Source organism: Condylostylus longicornis, unplaced genomic scaffold (genome assembly GCF_029603195.1).
Source record: "Condylostylus longicornis isolate FDR11 unplaced genomic scaffold, ASM2960319v2 ptg000044l, whole genome shotgun sequence".
Lineage (NCBI taxonomy): Eukaryota > Metazoa > Arthropoda > Insecta > Diptera > Dolichopodidae > Condylostylus > Condylostylus longicornis.
In genome coordinates this window covers 7,116,662-7,140,253 of record NW_026578013.1, presented here as the reverse complement: position 1 = coordinate 7,140,253, position 23,592 = coordinate 7,116,662, and the positions used below count along the sequence as shown (strand labels likewise).

At 21.9% G+C, this 23,592-nt stretch overlaps 1 protein-coding gene across 2 annotated transcripts in view; it reads left to right on the top strand.

Annotated features, from left to right (window-relative positions):
• Window positions 1-13,581: 13,581 nt before the first annotated feature.
• The window catches only part of LOC129610471 (uncharacterized protein DDB_G0283357-like), an 87,798-nt gene continuing 77,787 nt past the window's right edge, over window positions 13,582-23,592 (top strand). Inside the window, exon 1 of one of the 2 annotated variants that reach the window (XM_055523072.1) lies at window positions 13,582-15,639. In XM_055523072.1, coding sequence (XP_055379047.1) covers window positions 14,142-15,639 — 1,498 coding nt within the window. In that variant the 5' untranslated portion in view covers window positions 13,582-14,141. The remainder of the gene's footprint in view (window positions 15,640-23,592) is intronic. The other variant, XM_055523073.1, reaches the window with a different exon arrangement.

Genomic DNA, 23,592 nt, shown 5'->3' with positions numbered 1-23,592 from the left:
TTTGAAAATTGCTCTATGTATGTATGTATGTATTTATTATAATTAAAAATATTACAATTTAAACTGCAAATTTTACTTTCAGTTGAATTATGACTATGTATTCACCTTGTTGTTTTCTCTCAGTTATTTTAGAATTTCCATGACATTAAATTTCTGTTACACAATATTCCCTTTTTTTTACAATATTTACAATGTAACATTTATTTTTCCTTTCTTTGCTTTTTTTGTGGCAGTATGAGAATTTGGACATATTTTATTTATTTTATGACAAAATTCATTAGAAGGATTTTTTTTTCATGTCAATCATGGGCGAATATTTATAATATGAAATTTTCTCTTATATACAAACAGACACTTAATTTTTTATGAAATAAATACTAAAAATGAGTTATGTATTTTCATATAATGTCTACATTATAAATTTTATTTCAAAATTTTCAGTGACTGTTTACGACAGATAAATATTTCATAGTTCCTTAATTATAGACTCTTGCAATAACTTGCGCAGTTCTAGCAATTTATTTTATAATTAGAATTTTTTAGAAAATAATTTTTCAAAGATTGCATGTTAATTTTAATGTTATTGAGTAAGTTTTATTTATATATGGCTGTATGGTCACGATTTCAACAGCAAATTGAAATATGCTCAATTAAATTAATAGTATCTTGTATTTTATTTTATTTATTATTCATATTATATACCTTATACATAATATATAAGTTCTAAATCAATAATATACGAAAAACTAAAATACAATTTAATAAAAATTGAGAATAAATCAAAAATATTACAAATATTCGATTGAAATATTTGTAAAATCTATAAAAATTAAGAAAAAAACAAAAGTACTAAAGAACTTTCTAATGTCCTTATAACTTATAATAACTACCGGGTTATTAAAAATCACGACATATTTCTTTATTATTGCATATATTTTTTCTTTTTGTTTTATTTAATATGCAATTCAAGGTAAATATTTTTATATTAATACCAAATAAAAATCCTTCAACTATACAAAAATGAAGGTTTAGAATAAAATTATTATATAAAAAATTATTAAATTATACATACATAATGTTATACAAATTTTATACACAATGATTTTAGTACATAAAATAAACGAATTTACATAGTTTGAATGCAAACGGGTGTAATAATAAAAAAAATAAATAAAAACTTACACAAGGATATACTCGTATATTAGTACCTATGAATGTATATATATAAATAAAAATCAAAAATATCCTTAACCTTTTGATTGCAATTTTTATTTGTTATGCACTTGCGCTCTTGAATACTTTGCAAGAGAAATTTTATTATAATTTTAAAAGTGGTAGATTTTTGTTCTAAAATTTCATTGTATGTCCTTAAAAATATATGTGTATTTAATTTATAAAATAATAAATATTTTATCATAATTCGTTTCATAAAAATATTGAGTGTTACGAAATAAAAATTTAAAAAACATGGTTATATTTTTATGTTACATAACGAAATCATTCTGTTTCATCGTTCTGTTAAAGCAGCAGAGCAAAAATTTTAGTCTTGCGTTATAAAAATCTTTACGTTACAGTCTATTGCCAATTTTCAGTCTATAAAAATTGCAATTGATAAAACTTTGTAACTTTATTTTTCCTACTTCCTTTTTCATGTAGTCTAAAGGGATATCTCTAACATAACAGTTGTTTGACTCCAAAATGTAACATTTTTGTAAACTTGTGAGAAAAGCCAATTTCGATATCATACGAGTATGTAATATTTTAATTGATTCAAAAAATTTTACAATAAAAGAAACATAATTGTGTCACCTAGTATATTAATGTGAAACAGATTAAATTATATTTTATATGCAATATAAATAAAGTAGGAAGTAGATAAAACATTATAATGTATATAATATTAAAGAGAAGAATAAGAGTCACGCCGAAGTATCATATACATAATTGCAATACGATATGGAAAATTGAATGTGAATGATGGGTATGCAATGCAAAGTGAAGCAGCCTCAGTCAACCTGAAAGTGTTCGAAAATTGACTATATGCTATAATGGGTTGTAAACATAAGTCAAAAATTGATTGTATAATATATGATGACTGTTGGTATTTGTGATATATAATCTTATAAATCTCATGTGTGCCTTTGTAATTGTGCAATAAGTGAGAAATAAAATTTTGCTCTTTGGTTTTATTTACATAAATTTTGTTTTTTTTTTACATTTTTATGTTATGTATTAAAATTTATACATCCTGTTATAATAGTATTTCGAATAAAAATATTACTCGTATTTATACTTAAATTATAGTCAATTTTAATATAAAATTCGAATATACATTTTATATTTGTACATAACATACAAAACATATAATAATATTATGTATTTTATATATACCTATTAAAATGAAAACAAGAATTTTGTTTTGTCGATTACCGACCTACCCATACCCTTAGTTTCTTAAGCTCTCAAAAGGAGGTATCTTTTCATTTATAATATGTTTACGTATGTACATAATGCTTGCATACATAAAATTATGTATAAAAATAGCTTTGCCTGCCGGTAATTTGTTTTTGTTTAATTTTAGTCCCTTTTTTATTCTGTTTTTATATACTCTATTATATTATATGTAGAGTTTTTCTTCTCTTATTTCCACACACATTTTCTTCATTTTCATTTCCTTTCAATTAAAAAACTTGTCAATTTGTTTATATTTTTCCTTGAAATTTTCTCTCCTTATTTTCATAAACACATACATATTCAAGTTCATTTTATCAAAAAAAAATATATGTATGTAGTTCAATATTTTGTTATATTGCATATATAAATATATACGTTAATACTGATCACTCATCCCTGACATTGAGACAGTTTTGAAAATTCTATGAGCAAAAATATAATATTGATTAATTTACCATGAACATGATACGGCAACGGCAATAGTAATTTTTTTTTCTTCTTATGGATTAGTTTAAAAAGAGAAAAAATGAAATGAAGGCATATTATACATAACTACTACATAAACATAATTATTATTTTGTTGGGTTTTCTCTTCGAATTATTGAGAGAATATATTTTATACTATACTAGTTATAAAATATTAAGAGAAAAAGAGAAAAATGAGTAAAGGGGAATTTCACTCTTGCTTTTTTATATAGTAACGAAACAATAAAGAAATCTACATCTTTACGAATGTTATAAAAAAAAAGAGAAGAGATTACTGAATTTCTGTTATTCTGTATAACACTTGGTATTTCTGAACATGTCTGGTAATTTACTAATTATACGAATAAGAACAAAAAGGTAGTAGACCAGTGAGCTATGAAACAAAATATAAGATATAAAATAAAAATTTTGGCGTCAGGTCCACAGGTGTACTAAAATTATGTGGAATAATGATAGTAAATATGAGGTATAACAGTTTTATATTTAATGTCTTCAAATCAATCTATTATATTTGTACTTTTACATCATAAAATATAATAATGTTCTTCATATAAGTTTCATTAAAAAGAAGGGTTTTTCGGGAATGTAACAAATAGTAAACAACAACAACCGAAAATTTTCAAGAAATAGTATGAACAATAGTTTTTTATACATATAATAAAATTAATTTTTGTTATACTATTCTGCTATGGAATTATTAATTTTAAAATGAATTTATTTAAAAATTTTTCGAAAAAGTTCATTATGTTTAAATGTGACATACAACAGACGTCCTCCCAAGCATTAATATATATACACATAATTCATGTAATCAATAGTACATAAGTAATATGGTTTTATTTAAAATAAAACTGTATGCAATTTATCTGATAGGCAAATACAGAACACATTGAAAATTTAAAGTACCTAATATATGCATACCTATGCATGTATTTATAAAAAACATAATGAGTGACTTTTTCTCTTGAACTTGAACAACACATACAGGAAGATAATTCTATGTATAGTGAATGTGCATATAACATACAGTCAGATGCATTCGTAAACTAATAGTATTGAACTTGTACTTACTCGTATTGAAAGAATAGAGGAAAAAATAAATTTTTTCATAACATTAATTTGTACATAATGTAAATGTTGTATTAAAAGGAAAATGCATGTCAATTTCAAGAGAACACTAGATAAATAAAAAACTATATTTAGATTTTGTTGCATTTCAGAGTTTCAATGATCATTTCGGGTTATTAAAGTTGTTGAAAAAATTTTATGAAAATGTCAGAATTAGTTGAAATGTCGAAAAATGTAAAGAAAATAATAGGAATACTTACATTATAGAACCACTTTTGTAATGAGTTTATAGTTCTATTCGAGTTTAGTGTTATATATATATATATACAAACATATATGCAGTTATTACATACACGTACATACTCGTATACTCTTATATACATATAGAATAATTAAAAGTAAAAAATTTTCACTTATCAATCTCCTCATACTGTTAATTACTAAAAGCTGTAATGTAAATGTAATGTAATAAAATAAAAAAAAAAATCTAACATTTTTTGCCCTCATGTAAAGAGCTAAGACTAGAAATAGTAGAGATATAAATATCTATACATACAATATTATTTTATACCCTTAAACACCGGAAGAAAAATTTGTTATATTTAAATTTCGAATGAGCGTGAATTATCTATGTGAGAATTTATTCTAGATAAATAACCAGGAATCATGACATTTGAAAATATGGTCGAAGAAACGACAATAAGCTAACATTACATTTGTATTATACAGAATGAAGAAAAAAATTAATTTAAAATTTCACAATTCAGTAACGGTTCCAATTTCGAAACAAAAATTTCGTTTATAATAACTCTTTGAATTTTTGCTTACAATTTTGAAACCTAATATGAGAAATAGATTTAAACCAATTTAAAGCTATGTTTGGATTACGCAACAAATATGAGAAGAAGGCTTTCAAAGTAAGTTTTTATGATATCAAAAAAAAAACCAGTAATAGAAATGAAATTTAAAAATGAACCAATCTACGTATGTATATGAAACACTTACGCAGAACTCACTTTTATATTGTTTCCACGTTAGTAATTGCAGCAATAGTATTACGCAGTAATTAAATTTTTCATTCTAGTCAGGCGGGAAATTAAACAAGTTTATTACTTAATATTACATAAAAATAAGAGAATAAAATCGTTCACACTTGCGTCTATATAGCATATGCAATAAGGGCTAGGGGTTGTTTTGAGAGAAAAGCATAACGTATTATAGCAATCTTATAAAAACATTTATATTCATACAATAAAATTTTCCTAACAGTAATATTATATTATAAATTATAATAATGTTATACCTATATTTCTCAATTTCTAAAGTACATAAAAAAAGAGAAATTTTTCTCTTTACTTCTTAAAAATGTAAGTTTCAAATTATTCAATATTTATTCAAATTATCAAGAGAAAAATTATATTTACACATTTATATTATGAATACATACGAAAATAGCCACAGGCCCACTAACATTTTAAAATGTCTATTCTGACATTGAAGAGAAGAAATAATCAAAATTATTATTGTTAACAAAAATTCTACTTGCATGTCAGTCAAGATCAAAACGCAATGCTATGCTACTACTAAAAATAAAAAATTTCCCTTTTGTGTCAAGAATTTCGGTAATTTTTGAAAGAGAATTTTTTCTTCAGTTCATTCTTGTTGATTTTTTTTTTTTTTGGGTTATTTTCAGTTTCTTTTTGCAAAAATTTCAATGTTTTTCTCTCTCTTTCGATAATGAAATTTTTGTTCTTCTTTCTCGTATTATTTCATTTTTACAATTTATTTTACAATATAATTTCAATGTTCTGACATTGATAAAGAAAATTTATTCTTTTACTATATACACTGATACAAATATTATGTATGGAATACATTTTGCATCTAAACGTATTTACACACACACACTTATAGAACAGTTTAGTAAACTAAAGTGTAAGGTATATAGTTTATGTATTATAATGATAAGTCCATACATACAGTCATATATGCATATTTCATATGAAAATAAAATATTGTGCAGATAAATGTATGTTTTAGAATACCTTATGGTTTTGTTATATTATATCTGTAGAATATTTATTTTTAAACAAACATACATATATGTATGCACACTCATCCATACATATACAATATTAAACTTGCTTTCATAGAAATTCTCGTTTTTGTGTGTTATTCCTTTTATTTATAGGATATTTTTATGTATATGTATATGAATATATTCATATATATTTATTAGTATATGTATAATTTTATATACGATATATTTTTTTCCTGTTCTTTTTCAATAAGGCAGTTTTGTTGTTGGTTTTGTTCTTGATTTTATATACATACATATATATATTTTTTTTTGTTATTTCTTTTTGTTCATTATTTCTGTATATATTTTCTGCTTTGCTTTTTATTATTTTCATATGATTTTATTATTACTGTTTTCTTTTTTTTTCCTACAAGATTTTCACTTTCATCTTCTATAAGCAGCGCGTCGAACGTACTGACTGAATTTCATAGTATTAAGCAAGAGTTTTATGATTGCACAAAACCAATTCAGTCAGTAAGAGAAAGTATTACGGCGCGTTCAGAACAAAAATTGTGCTATTAATGTGGATTCTAAAATAAAAAAAAAAATTTTTTTTAATAAAAAAAAAAAACAAAAAAAAATAAAAAATTTTTTTTTGTATTTATTTTCGGTAATTTTTTGTAGTGTTGTGTTATTTTTTTTTTATCATTGGGTAAAAATTTTTTTTTGCATTAAATATTGGGAAAAAAAAATTATTTTGTTTTAATTTGACTTTTTGTTGCGGGAAAAATATTGTTTTATAAAAAAACGAAAACAAAAGAAAAATATCATTTTGGAAAGAGAGTATGAAATTGTTCACAAATTACATAAATAACAGTTTTATAAAATTTTGAGTATTTTGAAAAATTATACGGAAAAAAAATAAATAATTAAAAAATTAAAGTAAAAAGTAAATAAAAAATTCTAATTTTTCAAACAGGTTGTCTCTTTTTTTTTTATTAAATTTTAATATATGAAAAAATAACACTACAAAAAAAATCTATACCTAAAAAATGACAACAAAGCTTTGAATCAAAAAACAAAAAAAAAATAAAAAAAAAACAAATAATTTAAGTATATAAAAATAAGTATTTTTTCCCGTTGTATGTGCTGTTGTTGTATTTTTTGTCTTCATACAAATAAATTAAAATTAATAAATAAAATTATTCATTTATAAAAGAATATTAAAAAAAACCTCAGCAGATAAAAAATGAAATTCCTACTTTTTTGATACAAAAAAACTGTTTTTGAATTTTCCATAATATAAAAGAAAAGTAATAGAGAGAAAAGGAGCAAAAAGCAAAAACAAAAACAACAAAAATAAATTGTAATTTTTGAAATATTTATGTGCATGTATATTTTTTTATAACAATATTATTAAAAAATTGCATAAGAATATTAAAAATTATATAAGTAAATCAAAAAAAAATATTAAAAATCAATTTAAGAACCATCCAGTTTAAGATAAAAGTGAAAATGAATTCAAATGAAATGTAAATACAAAAGCCAAAAAAAAAAACAAAAAACACAAAATTAAATTACAAAAAAAAAACAACAATCATAACATAAAAAATGAATTTCATTAACAATATTAAAAAATTAAAAATTCTTCCAAATTATATTAATAATGATTATTACATAAATAATTTTAATAATGCATTTGAAATAAAAAATATAAAACTTCGAAAAAAATATAATTTATATACTGAAAAATATTATTGATAAAATTTTTTGAAAAACAAAATTAAAAAACAAAAAAAATATTTTAAAAAAGTAGATATGTGCGTGTATTAATTAATGACAAAAAGAATATAACAATTTCGCTTTTTTTTTTAAATCTAATTTATTTTTGTAACTTATTCAAAAACAATATTCAAAAACAAAAAAAAAAAACAACAAAAATAACAAGGTTCATCAGTATAACAAGTTTTAAAATATTATATATTACTTGTATAACAATTTATGTAAGAAATATAATAATGTTATACAAAAAATAAATTACTTTCATGTAAAAATAAAAAAGGTAAAAATTTTTTCACGTAATATTTGTGTTAAAAAATAAAAATAAAAAATTAATATAAAAATTTATATTTGAATAATAATTACTTTATATTGATATACAATTTAATTAATTAATGTGAAACAAATGTATTATATATATTTGTATGTATATGTATACCAGCTGTATAACAGATTACGAGCCGTATAACAGATTAATAAATATTACGAGCCGTATAACAAATTAAAATTGAATATTATTAATTATAAATTTTATGTGTTTCAAAAATAACAACTGGCCAACAAAAATATTTTTTTTTTTAATTTTTAAAAATATATATGTCAATATACAAATATAATTTTTATATATTAAATATATAATATATAAATACTTTCAAGTGAATTCTATTAAAAAAAAAACAGTAATACTCTATATGTTATATGTATGTATGTACATAATTCATAAAAACAAAAACAAAAAATAGGTACTACATGTATTAAGAAATTCAATTATTTTTGTTTACATTGATTATATTTGTATACATAATATACATTATATACTTACATATACATATTATGTAAATTCGAGTTTTTTTTTTTTTATTGTATATGAAATTTTGTTATCTGTTTTATTTATTTTTATTATTGTAAACAAAATGTTTTTAATACTGTAAGCGTGTAAAATGTCAAAAAAAATATATATATAACACATATATTGGCTTTTTATGTAATTTAAATGAAAAAAAAAGTAATAAAAACAAAAATTAAAACAACAAGAAAATAATAATAATAATAAAAAAAAGGAAAAGCTTTTGAAATTTCTACGTGTATTAAAAATTTTTTTTCTATTGTTGTTGTAATTTTATTTTACTTATTATTTTTGTTTGTTTTTTTTTTTTAATATATTCGGACAATCTAATTCTAAGCTAAAAATCATACATGTATATATGTATGTATATATGCATAAGTGTGTATTTGAACATTAATAAATTGTATACTATAAGTGAAATAGTTATACGAGTAGGTATGTACATAATAAGTACAAAAAAATAAATATTTCTTTTCCTAGTTCTCTAAATAAAATTAAAAAAAAAAAAATAATAATAAGAAAATAAAAAGTTTTTTTTATAATTTGATTGACCTTGAAATGCATAGTAGTGTTGTTATTTTTCATTTTTTCTTTTCTGTTATATGTCACAATTATTTTAATATACAAGTACATAACTATATGTAGTATATAAACTGAATACATATGTACATACATATATTTTTATTCTTCTTACAATATTCTTGTTCTTATGTGATCATTTTATTATAATATTATATTTTTTCTTTCTGTTTTCATTTTTTACTATATACGTACATATTTTGCTTTATTTACTTTAAAAAAAAAATTTAAATTTTCTACATAATAAAGCAAAAAAAAAACAAAAATTAAACTTTAACATTATAATAAAAAATCTTAAAGTTTTTGAATAAATAAAATTAATTATTGAAATTTAATTATTTAAAGGAATAAAATATCAATATACAATTATAAAATTACAGAAAAAAAAAAAAACAAAATATAATAAATAAATAAATAAAACAGAAGAAATATAAAAAATATTTTTTATTATACCTGTATATGTCTCATATATATGCATATATAATTTTGTGTAACAGTGTATAACAGTTATAATTTATTCTAATAAATCTGTCAAATTAATAAAGCTGTCATCGAATTTAGATCAAACAACGTTAAAAAATATATAATATGATATAATATACAAACATTTTTTTGAAAATATTATTAAAGTATAACAATATAATAAAATAGTGAGTAACAATTTATATTGTATGTCATTCATTGACAACAAATATATATATATATGTAATTAATATAATGAAAAATAATTTCGAAATATTCGAAAAATATAATATAATATGTACAAGTGTGCATATAGTTAAAAATAAAAACAATTTAAATTATAAATTGAAAGATGTATAAAAATAAAATTTTTAATAATTCATATAAAAATTTATGAAAAAAAAATTTCAAGTATTTAATTTAATATTCAAAGAAAAAATATATTTAATAAATGTTTGCTAATAAAAAAAAATAAATTATTAAAGAAAGAAATAAAATTTCAAAAAAAAAAGTAATTAATTTAAAATATTTTTAAAAATAATAGTAATAAATTTTTTCTTTATTTGAAAATTTTAATCTATTTGAACATCAACATTGTGGTATAAATTTAATAATTTTTGCAATTAATATTTAAAATGCATTCTCCATTATAGTAAACAAAACTGCTTACATAATCAAATCGTGATAGAAAAAAAGTAAGCAAAATAAAACAAAAAAAAAAAACAAATTTAATTTTTCATATTATTCAATTTTATATTTTAAAAAGTAATAAAATTAATAATTTTTGTTTTAATGTGTTATACAAACATTATTCGATTATTATTTTAAATGAATAATCATTTTACAACTATATACATATTTAAATTTTGTAAAGTTATAATTAATGTAATTAACTATTAATTAAAAATATAACAGTTTTCTTTGTTTTATTGTTAAATTTTATATTATTTATAAAGTATGTTTTAGAAAAAAAAAAAATACTTTTCAAAAAAATTGAGTTAAAATATAAAAAACATCTTCAATCATAATAAAATAAAAAATTTCTATTATATGCAATTATAAAATCTAATCTAATAATCATAGCTTAAAAATAAATATTATATGATTTTTAAATATCATCATACATTTACTTCCTTATTTAAGTTATATAAAAATATCACAAAAATCTCTAATATTTACTCTTATTTATATTAATTATACAATTATTCAAAAATAAGTATCGTATTACAATATTACTTACATATATAATTTTTCTTAAGTGAATATTATCATTAATTTATATTATTATAATACTTATATTAATCACTACCATTATTACTTACTATTATTTAAAATAAACAAAATTAAATGACAAAAAGGATTACGATTTTCATATAAGGAATTCGCTTTACTATTAATATTATTTATATTGTATATGTATGTATGTATACGGTATTACTTGAATAATATATTCAACTTCTGCATCTATATGAATGTATATAATTCAATGGATATATGGATAACTAATCTTAAAAATTTTTGAATTTAATAAATTATATATATATATACATATATAGGATATATATAAATGCATAATTATTAATATACGTATACTAAGTTAATATTGTATAACTAAATATATTTTTTAAATCATCATACTGCATTATATATAAAAAAAAAAACATTTTAAAGGATAAGAACATTAAAAAAATAAATAAACAAAAAGGAATTTAAGCTTTATATTTAAAATATATACGAACAATTAAAACAAAAAAAAAGAAGGAAATTTTTGAAAAATATTGAAAAGAAAATTTTAAAAAAAGGTAAATTTTCTTTTAAAAATAAAATGTAAATTTAATGAAATTACTAATTATAATATTAAATAAACAAATTTAATTCACTTGAGTAATTTACTCTTGTAGAACAAGATTTCTTTATTTAAATTTAAATGTCATTAAAATATAATCGTAGCTTAGAAATTGTTCATATTTAACTAAAAATGAGATAGTACATGAACGTATTCAGCAGAAACACAGAGTAATAGATATGCAATGACTCTTCCATAAAATCAAATCAGTTAATATAATTCAGCTTTATTACTTATAATTATAAAAATTTCACTATATTTCTGATAATAATTCACTAATGTTTATAAACAAATTGTATTAGCAACATTTCGTTATGAACAACCTAGTTTCCAATATGTCTTACCTTAAAGTTTTGTCTTAAGTATTAAAAATTTAAATCTGCGTTAATTAGAATTTCGAAAATAGAATTCTGAATATATTTTTTAGGAGTAATAAGTAATTAATATTTTAGTGACAATTAGTATTTAGGGATCATGCATCCAAATAACGAAACAATATTGTTGACAACTGAAAAGGTAAGTGGACAAAGGGGTTAACTAACATCTTGACGAAAATCGAGCTTTTCGGATAGAACACCATTAAATTTCTTATATTTTCAACTGTGATTACTCTTATAGCTAGAAACTTAATAGAAGATGAGATTGACAGTGCACATAATAAATAAGTAACAAAAAAATTAATAGTTTTACAATTTGTTAATTAAAAAATATAACACAATGCAAATGTAAGTTAACCTCTTTGTCCACTTACCTCTTCAATTTACAAGTTTTCTAAATCAAATTTGATTTTCTTTGCTTAATTTTATAAATTTTAGGGCATAATCCGTCAGTAATACAAGAATGTTCACATTTTTTTAATTATAATTTATTGATTTCGGAAGTAGTTTAAGAGAATAATTTCAGTATCCCAACTTTTAATTCATAATTTTGTCTCTTTTGTATATCGAAAACTTGCACATTATTCTTCTTTTATTCAATAACTTAATCAAAGTGGAAATCTAGTACAATTTGTTCTAATGTACTCACAATAGGAATTCAGCCTTAAATGTACAAAAAATTCATTACTAAAATATTTTTATATAACAATGTCTTTGACATTGAAATAAAAATATAAAGAAGAAGAGTTAGCAGTCCAATACGCATACGAAAAGAACAAAATGCAAGAAGGGCAAATCAATATTTTTCATTCTTATTTTAGAATATTTTCAATTTTCTTATGTTCTTTTGCATATTTAATGTTTTAGTTTTATTTTGCAAAGTTGTTGGACGTAAAGTATTTAAAATTTTTATACAATATAAATGTTTATTTTCACATATGTATGTATACAAATTCTGACGTGCATATGAGCCTTATTATACATACAATGCACAAACATACATATGTATATATGAGTATTTTACAAATTTTATATATGTACATATAAAATTCGAAATGTGGACGTTTTTAAATAAAAATTTCCTTATTAGACATACCAGTTATTTATAACTTTAATGAATTCAATAAATTTTTTTACAATCCTTTGAAATAGTTAAAGTTTTTCTGTTTTATAATTAGTTCAATATGCATCATAATATACTATTTATTTAATTTAAAATTTAAAAAACAATTTGTGTAGAAGTAAATCTAAAATATTTGTAAGGATAAACCTAACTATTGTATTAGGTGACGCATGTTTTTTATAAAAGGTGACGAAGAAAAATGTTAATGAAAAAGGTTTCTTAAATTTTTATTTGGCATAAAAAGAATATTCTTTTGAGAAATTGCTTGTTTTACAAGAAGTAGGCTACAAATGTTCATATATTAAAACTAGTTTGAAGTTGACCCAATTGATATACATAGTTGCCATGACTTCAAAAAAAATAATTGTAAATAAATTTCAAAAAATATTTTGTTATTTTATTTGAATTTAGTTTGCTTTTAAATTTTAAATGAACAAATATTCAAAAATCTTTATTTTTTTTTATTTTAAATTTTATAGAATTGCCTAAAAGAGTTCCATCATGCTTTAAAATTTCAACACAACACATCAATATGCATAATAATAAATTAAATATAAATTGTTTCAAACAGCTATAAAATAAAATTGTTGCAAGTAAAACATAAAATTAAATTAATAAACCTAAGAAAATATTATTTTTTAATCTCAGATAATTCTTAAAATTTAAATGTAACCAGAAAGGCTGATTAATTCTTATATTTAGCAATTAGTTTACTTTTAAAGCCATATGAATAATTTAAATAAGGATTAAGGATATTAAAATCTTAAATTAAAAAAAAGGAAACTTCGAATATATAAGAAGAAACGACTGATTTTGCGATAGAAATAAATCATATTAAAATTTAAGAAATAAGGAAATTTGATTAATAAGGTTTAAAAATTTAATTAAGAAATTGTAAAGAAATTGAAGATAAAAAAAAAGATATTTTTTGATACCATATTTTCTTCTCCAAAAATTCCAAGCAAAAAACAAAAAATATATGGAAGAAAGATCCTGTTTTTAAAATTCAATTAAAATAAAAAATCGAGAGCCAAAACAAAAAAAACAAAATTATATTAACAAAACTAAAATCAAAGAAAACAACAAAATTCTGCTTCAAAATGAAATTCGCAAATAAAATGCATTATTTAAGTGATAATTCAATATCAATTGGATCAAAAACAATTAAAATAGAACCAATAGATGATGATAATATAGCATCATCATCATCTTCAACAATTGCTTCATCATCTTCTTCATCGCCATCTAGATCTCATCATTCTACTGATGAATATCATGGTAATCATTACCATAGTAATCAACATCAGCAACACCAGCAATATCATTCATCATCTTCAAATCAACATAATCAAAATCATCATCAGCATCAACAAAGACAAAGTTATCATCAAAATCATCACCAAAATAGTCCAAAAATTATTCCAAAAATGAATTTTTATCGTCAACGACAGTCAGAATCACCACCTCATCAATTAGATAATCATCAGTCACAACAACAGCAACAACAACGTTATTCAAATAATAAACATCATAATGTTGCAAGAGAATATCATATTGATGCATCACAAGTTGAAATAACACGAAGTGGTAATAGTATTTCAATTGTAAATCGATCTGGAAATCGATGTCCTAGATCACCACCACCACTTAATATATCATCTCATAATGGTGGAACAGCTCAAATAGTAATAACTAGAGCAATACAGACATCATCAAATTCTGGGTCATTGCAATCTTCTGCAACAGCATCATCAACTACATCATCACCAACGTCATCACATCATCATGCAGAACATCATCAACAACCACAGCAAATGCATCAACAAATACGTCAATCACAGCAACAACAAAATCATCATCATCAACAACAACAACCACAACAACATCAGCAGCAACAAGTTCGTGTTATTTGTGATGGTCGATTATATGACGAAGAATCAAGACGTCGAATAATATCACCATCACCACCACTATCTTCATCGTCATCATCATCATCATCTCATCATCATTTACATGCTCCAGATAGTAATCTACGTATTTTATCATCTGTAGCTGCTGTAGCGGCTGAAGAAGAACAAGCTGCAGCGGCTGCAAGAAAACATGCTAATAATAATAATAGTAATAATACTAATAGTGATTCCACTACATCAATTGTTACAAGACATGTTAATGTTATATCAAGTAATTTAAAATCTATTGATAATAATTATAATGGAACAATACAAAAATCCAATATAAGTGTTGCCAGTAATAATACAAATAATAATAATAATAACAATTGTGTTAATAATAATAACAATAGTAATAGTAATAATAACAGTAATACGACAATATTTCGTACACCTGTGGTATCAAGCAGTAGTAGTAATAGTATTAGTAATGGTAGTAGTATTAAAAATAATAGTAATAGTGGTGGTGGCAGTAATCATATAAATAATAATAGTAATGTCATGCGCCCACCGCCTCCACCTCCGCCACCAAAAATTAAATCAACCAGTGCTCTACAATCAAGTCAATCATCATCAGTATCCAGTGGTAGTAGTTCAATGATGAACAATAATAATAGTGAGGAACCGTCAAGTTCCATACCAGATTTAGGTAAGTGAACATTTTTTTTAAATATTTTAATTTAAAATTTTATAAATGTACTTAACTTTTTATAAAAATCCAAATTCTTCTAACAATTTACAAAATAACAATGTTCAGCTAAGAAAATATTAAAAAATATGTGAAGGGGTACAATTAGACGAGCTTCTGTTGTATCTCTCAAATTTATTTTAATCATTGAATTGGTTATTAGATGAATAATGGGCCCTTCTTTTTACAAAATTTTGTTTAAAGTCAATATAAACTATAATAAAATAAAATAAGAGTTATTAGAATTATTAAAAACAAAAAAATTTTAAAAAACGTAAATTCCGCCCCTATTCTGAATTACTTTTAGAACTTTGATCTTAAAAATAAGATCTTGGATCTTAAAAAGTTTGGCCAATTTTCTTGAAACTGCGGCTAAAATAAAAGAAGAAGAAACTTTTTGGCCTGTTTTAGTGTGAAATAAGGCAAACTATTATAACAGTTTTAGGACTGGAGATATTTAAACAGTTTTAGTTGGTCATTCAAACATTAGTTTATTATTTGCGGAAACATAATTCATGAATATTTTGAGTGCGTGGGTGGACTAAGGCGGACTAAAATTTCCATTAGGCCAAGATTGAATATGCATTCTTTAAAACCAGCATTTTTTTCTTAATATTCTCCCTTGAAACTAATGTTTAATTAGTAAATAGCTATAAATAATTAAAAATATTTTTTAACATGTGAAAGAGAAAAAATATATTGATTTCTATTATAAGTAATCCACGACTAAAATTTATTTATGTTGTTTTTATTGTTATTATTATTATTATAATGCGTGTCCTTGTCAATATTATTTAATCTAATCGATATGACAAACTAGTCATACTTATGTACATATTCGTATAACCAGTTTTCTGTAATAAAATTTAATTGACAAAGAATAACTGTAAGTGAAAAAATAATTAAAAATAAAAAGAAACAAATAAATTGTTAACTAGATAAAGAATGAGTGAAAAAGAGAGAGATAGAGAGGCGGAAAAATTTGAATTTAAAAGCAAATACACAAACATTTACACAATCATGGTTATAAATTTACGCAAATATAATTATATATATTATACAGTTGCACTATTCTACGTACATATGTACATAATATATTTTTATTCTTATACACATAAATAAGTAAGTGCAATTTTAAATATACACTTACATAAATTTTTATTTACGAATATCGCATGCAACAAGTTTAATTTCAATAGAAAAATTATAGGAAATAACTACCTTTTGTTTTATTTTTTCTTTAATATTAATTTTTCTTAGACTAAAGTGTATGGATATTAAATTGGGTGTTTTGTTTAATTACCATATCGTTATTTTAGAATAAATAATAATAGATTGAAAAAAAACAAAATAAGAACAAAAATAAAAAATTATCGCATGACTTGAATAACTAAGTATATAAAATGTTTTTCTAAAATTTTTTTTTTATTTAATTTGAATTCAATATTATACAAAGTATAAATAAAAATGAAAATAAAAAGTATATTGTTATATAACATAATTAATAAATGCAGGGTATAACAATATGTACATACATATACTATTGAACCACAATAACAAAATAGTATAGTATTTGAAAATATTGTTGTTAAATTAGCAAAAACAACTTGTTTCTTATTTGGTTTTCTAAGTATATCAGTTATAAGCATTCCTATTCTTAACTTTTGTTTTAATTAATTTGTTAACACTTACAAAATAAATTAATGCATGTACAATGCCTTTAGTATTGTAAAAATGAAAGAGAATCTGTCTATTTCTTGGATGTTTGGTTCAATACCAAATATCCATAATTTAAAATTTTGCAAGTAATTTTTGTAATTAAAGAGAGTGCTCCTGGTGGCTCTGTTTTTTTGCATAAACGCGTGCTGTAAAATTTTGTTATTCATTGAGAATTTTGAGTAAATTTGAGCGTATAATTTAACGGGCTTCATTTTTAGAGATTTTAAAGATAATATTTATCATCTTTTACTTTGGTCAAAATACTGTCAATCACAAATTTCACGTCGTTAATGCAAAAGAGATTTCTGGAAATCTCAAAGAAGATAAGAAAAGAAGAAAAGGTGTCGAATCACATGACCTGAAAGACTAATTGACAGACCTTTAACAAATCTTCGAACGTCCTTAATTCTTACTTGATTCAATAATTAAATAATTACGAACCATTGATCGTACGCCAGTTTTTTTTTTGTCGTATAGGAAGTGCATTCGAGCATCGCAAAGTGAAAAATCAAATGTAGTAGATTTAATTTTGAAAATTTTAATGAAAAATATGTAAAATATTAAAAACACTAAAGACAAAACACCAAGAATATCATGCAGTATACCTGTTCCATTTTAACCTACATCTGCATGTATTTATCTCTATCGATTTATATTGATCAAATGCTACATAATACATACAATATTTAAATTATTTACAATTGTATCTAAGTTTATGTAAGTGTTACACGTCAATTGATTTTTATTTTACTTTATTTTCAGCAATACATATACTTATATGTTGTATCGCATGTAATAAATTCAATAAGTTTAATGAAAGTTATATATTATGTATGTATTTTGAATACAAGTTTTTAATAGGTTATTATTTCAAGGTTAGGATTTAATTACAATTTTTTTATATACATAATTACATATGTACAACATTTTTAGATAAATTTATGGAAAATTGTCTGATGTCAGTTTAAGTTTAAGGAAATAGAATACGAGTATTGTTATATAAATTTAGAATGTGGCAAGAATATTATTTGATCATTGGCTGCATAATTTTAAAATTTAGAATTTTTTTTTTAAATTGACTGTACTGTAATGTTAGTCAATTTCAAAATTTTATTTTGAATGAATATGAAACAAAGCATTTTCGCAAAGCTTACCAATATTTTATATTCTTTACGACAAGAAAAAAATTCAGTAACATTTTAATAAGTTCAGTAACAGTAATGTGTAATGTTCGAGCTCGAATTTACTTGTTAATTATTAACACCCAATCAATTTTAAATTGCCGAATGGTCCGTGAAGCCATTTTGTTGCAACTATAATATATTAATGCAAAAACTCATTAACATAATGCAATAACGTGCCCCTAGGCTCTTTTTGATTAAAAAATATGGTGTAAATTGGTTACTGCTTTTATTATTAAGTTCCTTGTTTTACTTAATGCTTTTAGCACAAAAATTTTTTAAATTTCATTTAAAAATTCTTAGTTCTGACATTACAGTTGTCATAAATTATACTTTATTGAGTTCAAACAAAATTACGATACTTGAAATTTCATTTGTATTTTTTTTTTTGAAATTTTTGCAAATGAGTAAAAAACTGTAATGTAATGTAAAAAAAAGGTTAGAAGCAAAACATGTAATTTTTAACTGCAGCCGTTAATAAGAAAACCGGACATGAGCAACGACCACTTTCTATTTGCTTATAAGTGTAAAAAACAATTCATACATTTGCATATTTATTTTCAATTTTTCGGATTGTTTAAATGAATTATTAATTTTACCTTATACGGGATAAAAACCGTATTAAAAAAAATTCATTATTATGAAAATTCTTTTGTTTATCGGAACTTAAACCAGGTATTATAACACTTAAAATATACGGTCAAAAATTTTAACATTACATTCGTTATATAGAAGAGTTAACTTTGCTGAGCTTAATGTACACATTATTAACATTATTAACATAATTAATAGCAAGTATTATATAACAAAATAATTAAATTGTATATGAAAAATTCTAGTTATATATACATAAGTACATACACATTTATGAATGTATATAAGTACATAAAAGTAATATAAGTAAAATTATTATCTTTGTTTTTCATTTTATTGTTCTCATTCTATATTTTAAATAAAAATCTACTTAATTTAAAAAAAAAAAATTATTATTTATTATAACCTTTTTGAATTTTATAACAAATATATTTCCGCATTTTTAAGTTTTACACTGACTTTATATCGTATTACAAATCTTAAATAAATATAGGCACTCTAATATATACAAGAGTATCCATATATCTATATTTATTAAAAGCAATGCTTAAAATTCACTGAAATCGGTTGCACTTTATATTATTTACACATTATTATACTCATTGGATTTTTTAAATTAAGTTGTAACAAGTACATATGTACATAATATACATATGTACATATATAATATTATGTATTTAGGTTTATGCAAAAAAATAATGATCGGATAAATAGAAAATTTATTCAATATTAAAATCATATTATAAATAAGTGTGTACATTGTAGGCAATATACATAATATTTTTTTAGATAATATGTACATACGTAAAGGAATATAAAAGCTGACAAACCTATTGAACTTACTTTATTTTTACAATACATACATAATATTCAAATGTTAAATGATTAAAATGGTATTATAAACCTAAATAACGTTTTGAAGGAATTTATACACTAAAAAATTTGAAATATGAAATTATGCGCTTTTTGAAAACAAAATTGATTTATTAGTTTTAGGTCTGGGGGTAAGGGTGGCCGTTCAAATATCTCGTTATTATTTGTTGAAATATAATTTCTGACTACTTTGAGTATGTGAGAGGACTAAAACGAACAATAATTTTTGTTAGGCCAAGATTGAATATGTATTCTTTAAAACCTTCTTTTGAATTATATAAGTTTTTAAAATTTTACTCAATTTGTTGTATAAGTTTTAACAGGCTATAATCTGTTGATTGCTTGCACCTAAATAATGTTAATATTTAAACAAAGCATACTACGTACATATGTATATGCTATTATGTACATGTTTTTTTTTGTGTTTTATCTTAATTACGTATACTATATAGTATTTAACTAATTATTGACACAGATCAACTTGTGACTATTCATGTTATACACGAATGTATATCGTAATACAGTGTGTAAGGTATTGTTTTAAAATCAAATTTCACACATCGGGATTCTGACAGGAATGCCTGCGTATTCCTTGTGTGTAAACGCATCAATTTTCATTAAAATTGCTACGTTAGTTTTCTTTGAAGTTAAAGATATCTTTTGATTGTAGCTGTAAAAAGTTTTGTATTTGCCGAGGTCCTGTATTTTCCGGAGAATCCTGGTATTTTCACGAATATTTGAATATTTCTCTTGAGTTGAATAAAAACAATTAATTTTTGATAAAATAGTCAGTTGCAAAAACGTAGTTTTATATAACTATACATAAATAAATTATCATAGAATATCTGTGAGAAATTCTAGTTAGGGTAAATTCGACTTAATGAATAAAAGTGATAACATAAGAGTAAAAAAGTTTAAAATTGTAGAAACGAACGACCAAATTTGTTTTATTTTTAATTGACTTTCGATTTAATTCATGTGAACTGGCCGATTACTCCTATATACCGACCACATCAGATGTGCTTTATTTTTCAATTTAATTCAATTTCAAAGCAAATTGCTCTCATAATATAAAACAAATGTACATTTTACAATTTACATAATATGTACTTATATATACTGTACTATTTTAATTTACCTACATATACGGACACATGTATATTCTGTTGAATATAATATGTAGTTTAAATTACTCAGATAACAAAATTTATAATGAAAAAATTCACTATACCTACACCTATTATATCATATTTCAAATGAATTTATCTATATATTCTATATACATATACAATGTTATTATGTATACAGGTTCATATAGTATATAGAATAATATACTTACTTATTATTTTGTGATATGATGTATGAATAACCTATAAAAAAGGAAAGAAAACAAAAAAATACTAAGAATTTTATATTATTAGTGCACACTTATCTATACATACATATTATTTATATAAACACCTATATTTATTATACGTGTACATTCTGAAAATAGAATTTAATTTTTATACCTATTTTATTTTATTTTATTTTTTTCTGTTGTATTCATATAAGTATATAGAACATGACGACCTTGACTTTTCAGAATGCGCGAAATAGCCGTTTTAATTCGCATATTTATACACGGTGTATAAATATAAAAATACTGTATAAAATATTTCATACATCTTATATGTATGTGAATGTATAGTTTATAGATATACTATTAACAAAATGAGTGCAGATATACATATACACACATATATTGGGGAGCATTAGAATAATATTTCAATATAAAAAGATAAACCGATATAAAAATTTATAATTTTACTGTTGTTCTGTGTATGTTCTGTTATTTTCATTATTAATTTTTTTTTTTTTTTTTGTATATTTTGTTTTTCCAATTTGTTGCCATTTGTTTTCTGTTTCTGTTCTTACAAACATTTTATATTGTAGACATTTTTAAATTACTATATTCAAGTGAAAAAAACTGAATAGAAATTTTAGAATTGTTCATACATAGAATAGCTAACTAGTTATGGAAGGGAATACGAGTATTATAATGATAGTTATTTATGGTATTTATATACACAATAATTGCTTCTATATACATACGATTTACGTATGTACTAATATTAATGCGACAAAATATTCTAATACAATATGAAGATAAAAATGAAAATAAATCATTTTTGCCTAAATGTCATCATCGTATAACACTTTTAACTTTTAGATTTATTGAAATTATTAAGGAATTTTTATATAATAAAATACTCACATTATAGCCGTCGACATAGAAATTTTATCAATATTATAATATAATGTAAGATTATAGTATACAAAACTATGTACATAAATGATTCTATTTATAACTACATATGTATATGTACATATTTGCAAATGTTCAATAATTTCATATGATTATTTATTATTTATAATTATAATCAAATAATATTTATAATTTACATAATAATAATAATGCCGAATTCATAAAAATAAATAAAATTTGAAAGTGAATTTTTTAAATATTTGTGTACAACATTTAAAAAAGATTTGTCTATCTACATATATATTTACATGACTGTTCACATTAGCCGTAATTTCCTAAAGTTTCTTTGTTAAAAGAAATTTTTTTTTTAAATTTTTCTCTCGTTCTGAGCGGAAAATATAAATAGCAAAATTTCGATTATCGGATATTCATCTTTTTAAAAGTATAAATTTCATCGAATTCCTGAAAAAACAAAGAGTTAACGGTAAACAAGGGTGTTAAAATGTAATACTACATATGCATGTGTTGTTGGTTATTTAATTAACCCTATAAACTCAATACTCCCAATATTAAATACTCTTTTGGAATTATAATTAAATACTCTTTATGTTCTCCTCCTTGAGATATGCAATATATTACAAAATTTTCACGACTATTTAAAATTGATTCTCTTATTAATTTTGTTTGTATGCTCTTAAGAGCAAAATATGTATATAGAGGTACGCTTTTGCCAAAATTATGAATTTGGTTTTTATTTTCAAATAATTTTTTATTTTTTTATCATAAACATCTGGCAACCTTTAAAGAATTACGCATTTATTTATGTTTATGTTATGAATTATTATAAGTCTGAAAATTCTAATCTATTTGATATTGTATGAATCACTACATTCGTAAAATGTATGTAAGTATGTATGGGTAAATACTGGAACACGGAAGCATTTTTATTTTTTTGTTTTAAAAAAAAAATAATATTATTTACGAGTATTGGTCAAAATTTATTTTGACTTTTAATATTTAAAAATAATTTATATTTTGACTGCATGCCATAATCTTTAATGTTTTTATTTTCTTTAGTAATATTTAAATTTGTTTACTTAAACAATATTCTATTTTTATTCAAGCATAAAATCGTATTAGAACTGTTGATCATAATAGATTAATTAAAGAAAATAGAAAATTAATTAATAAATTTAAAATTTATTTCACAAATTAAGTTTAAATTCAAAATTAATATTTACTTTGTACGACTAAAATGATATTATATAATGTAATTGTATTTAAATAAATTAGACCTAC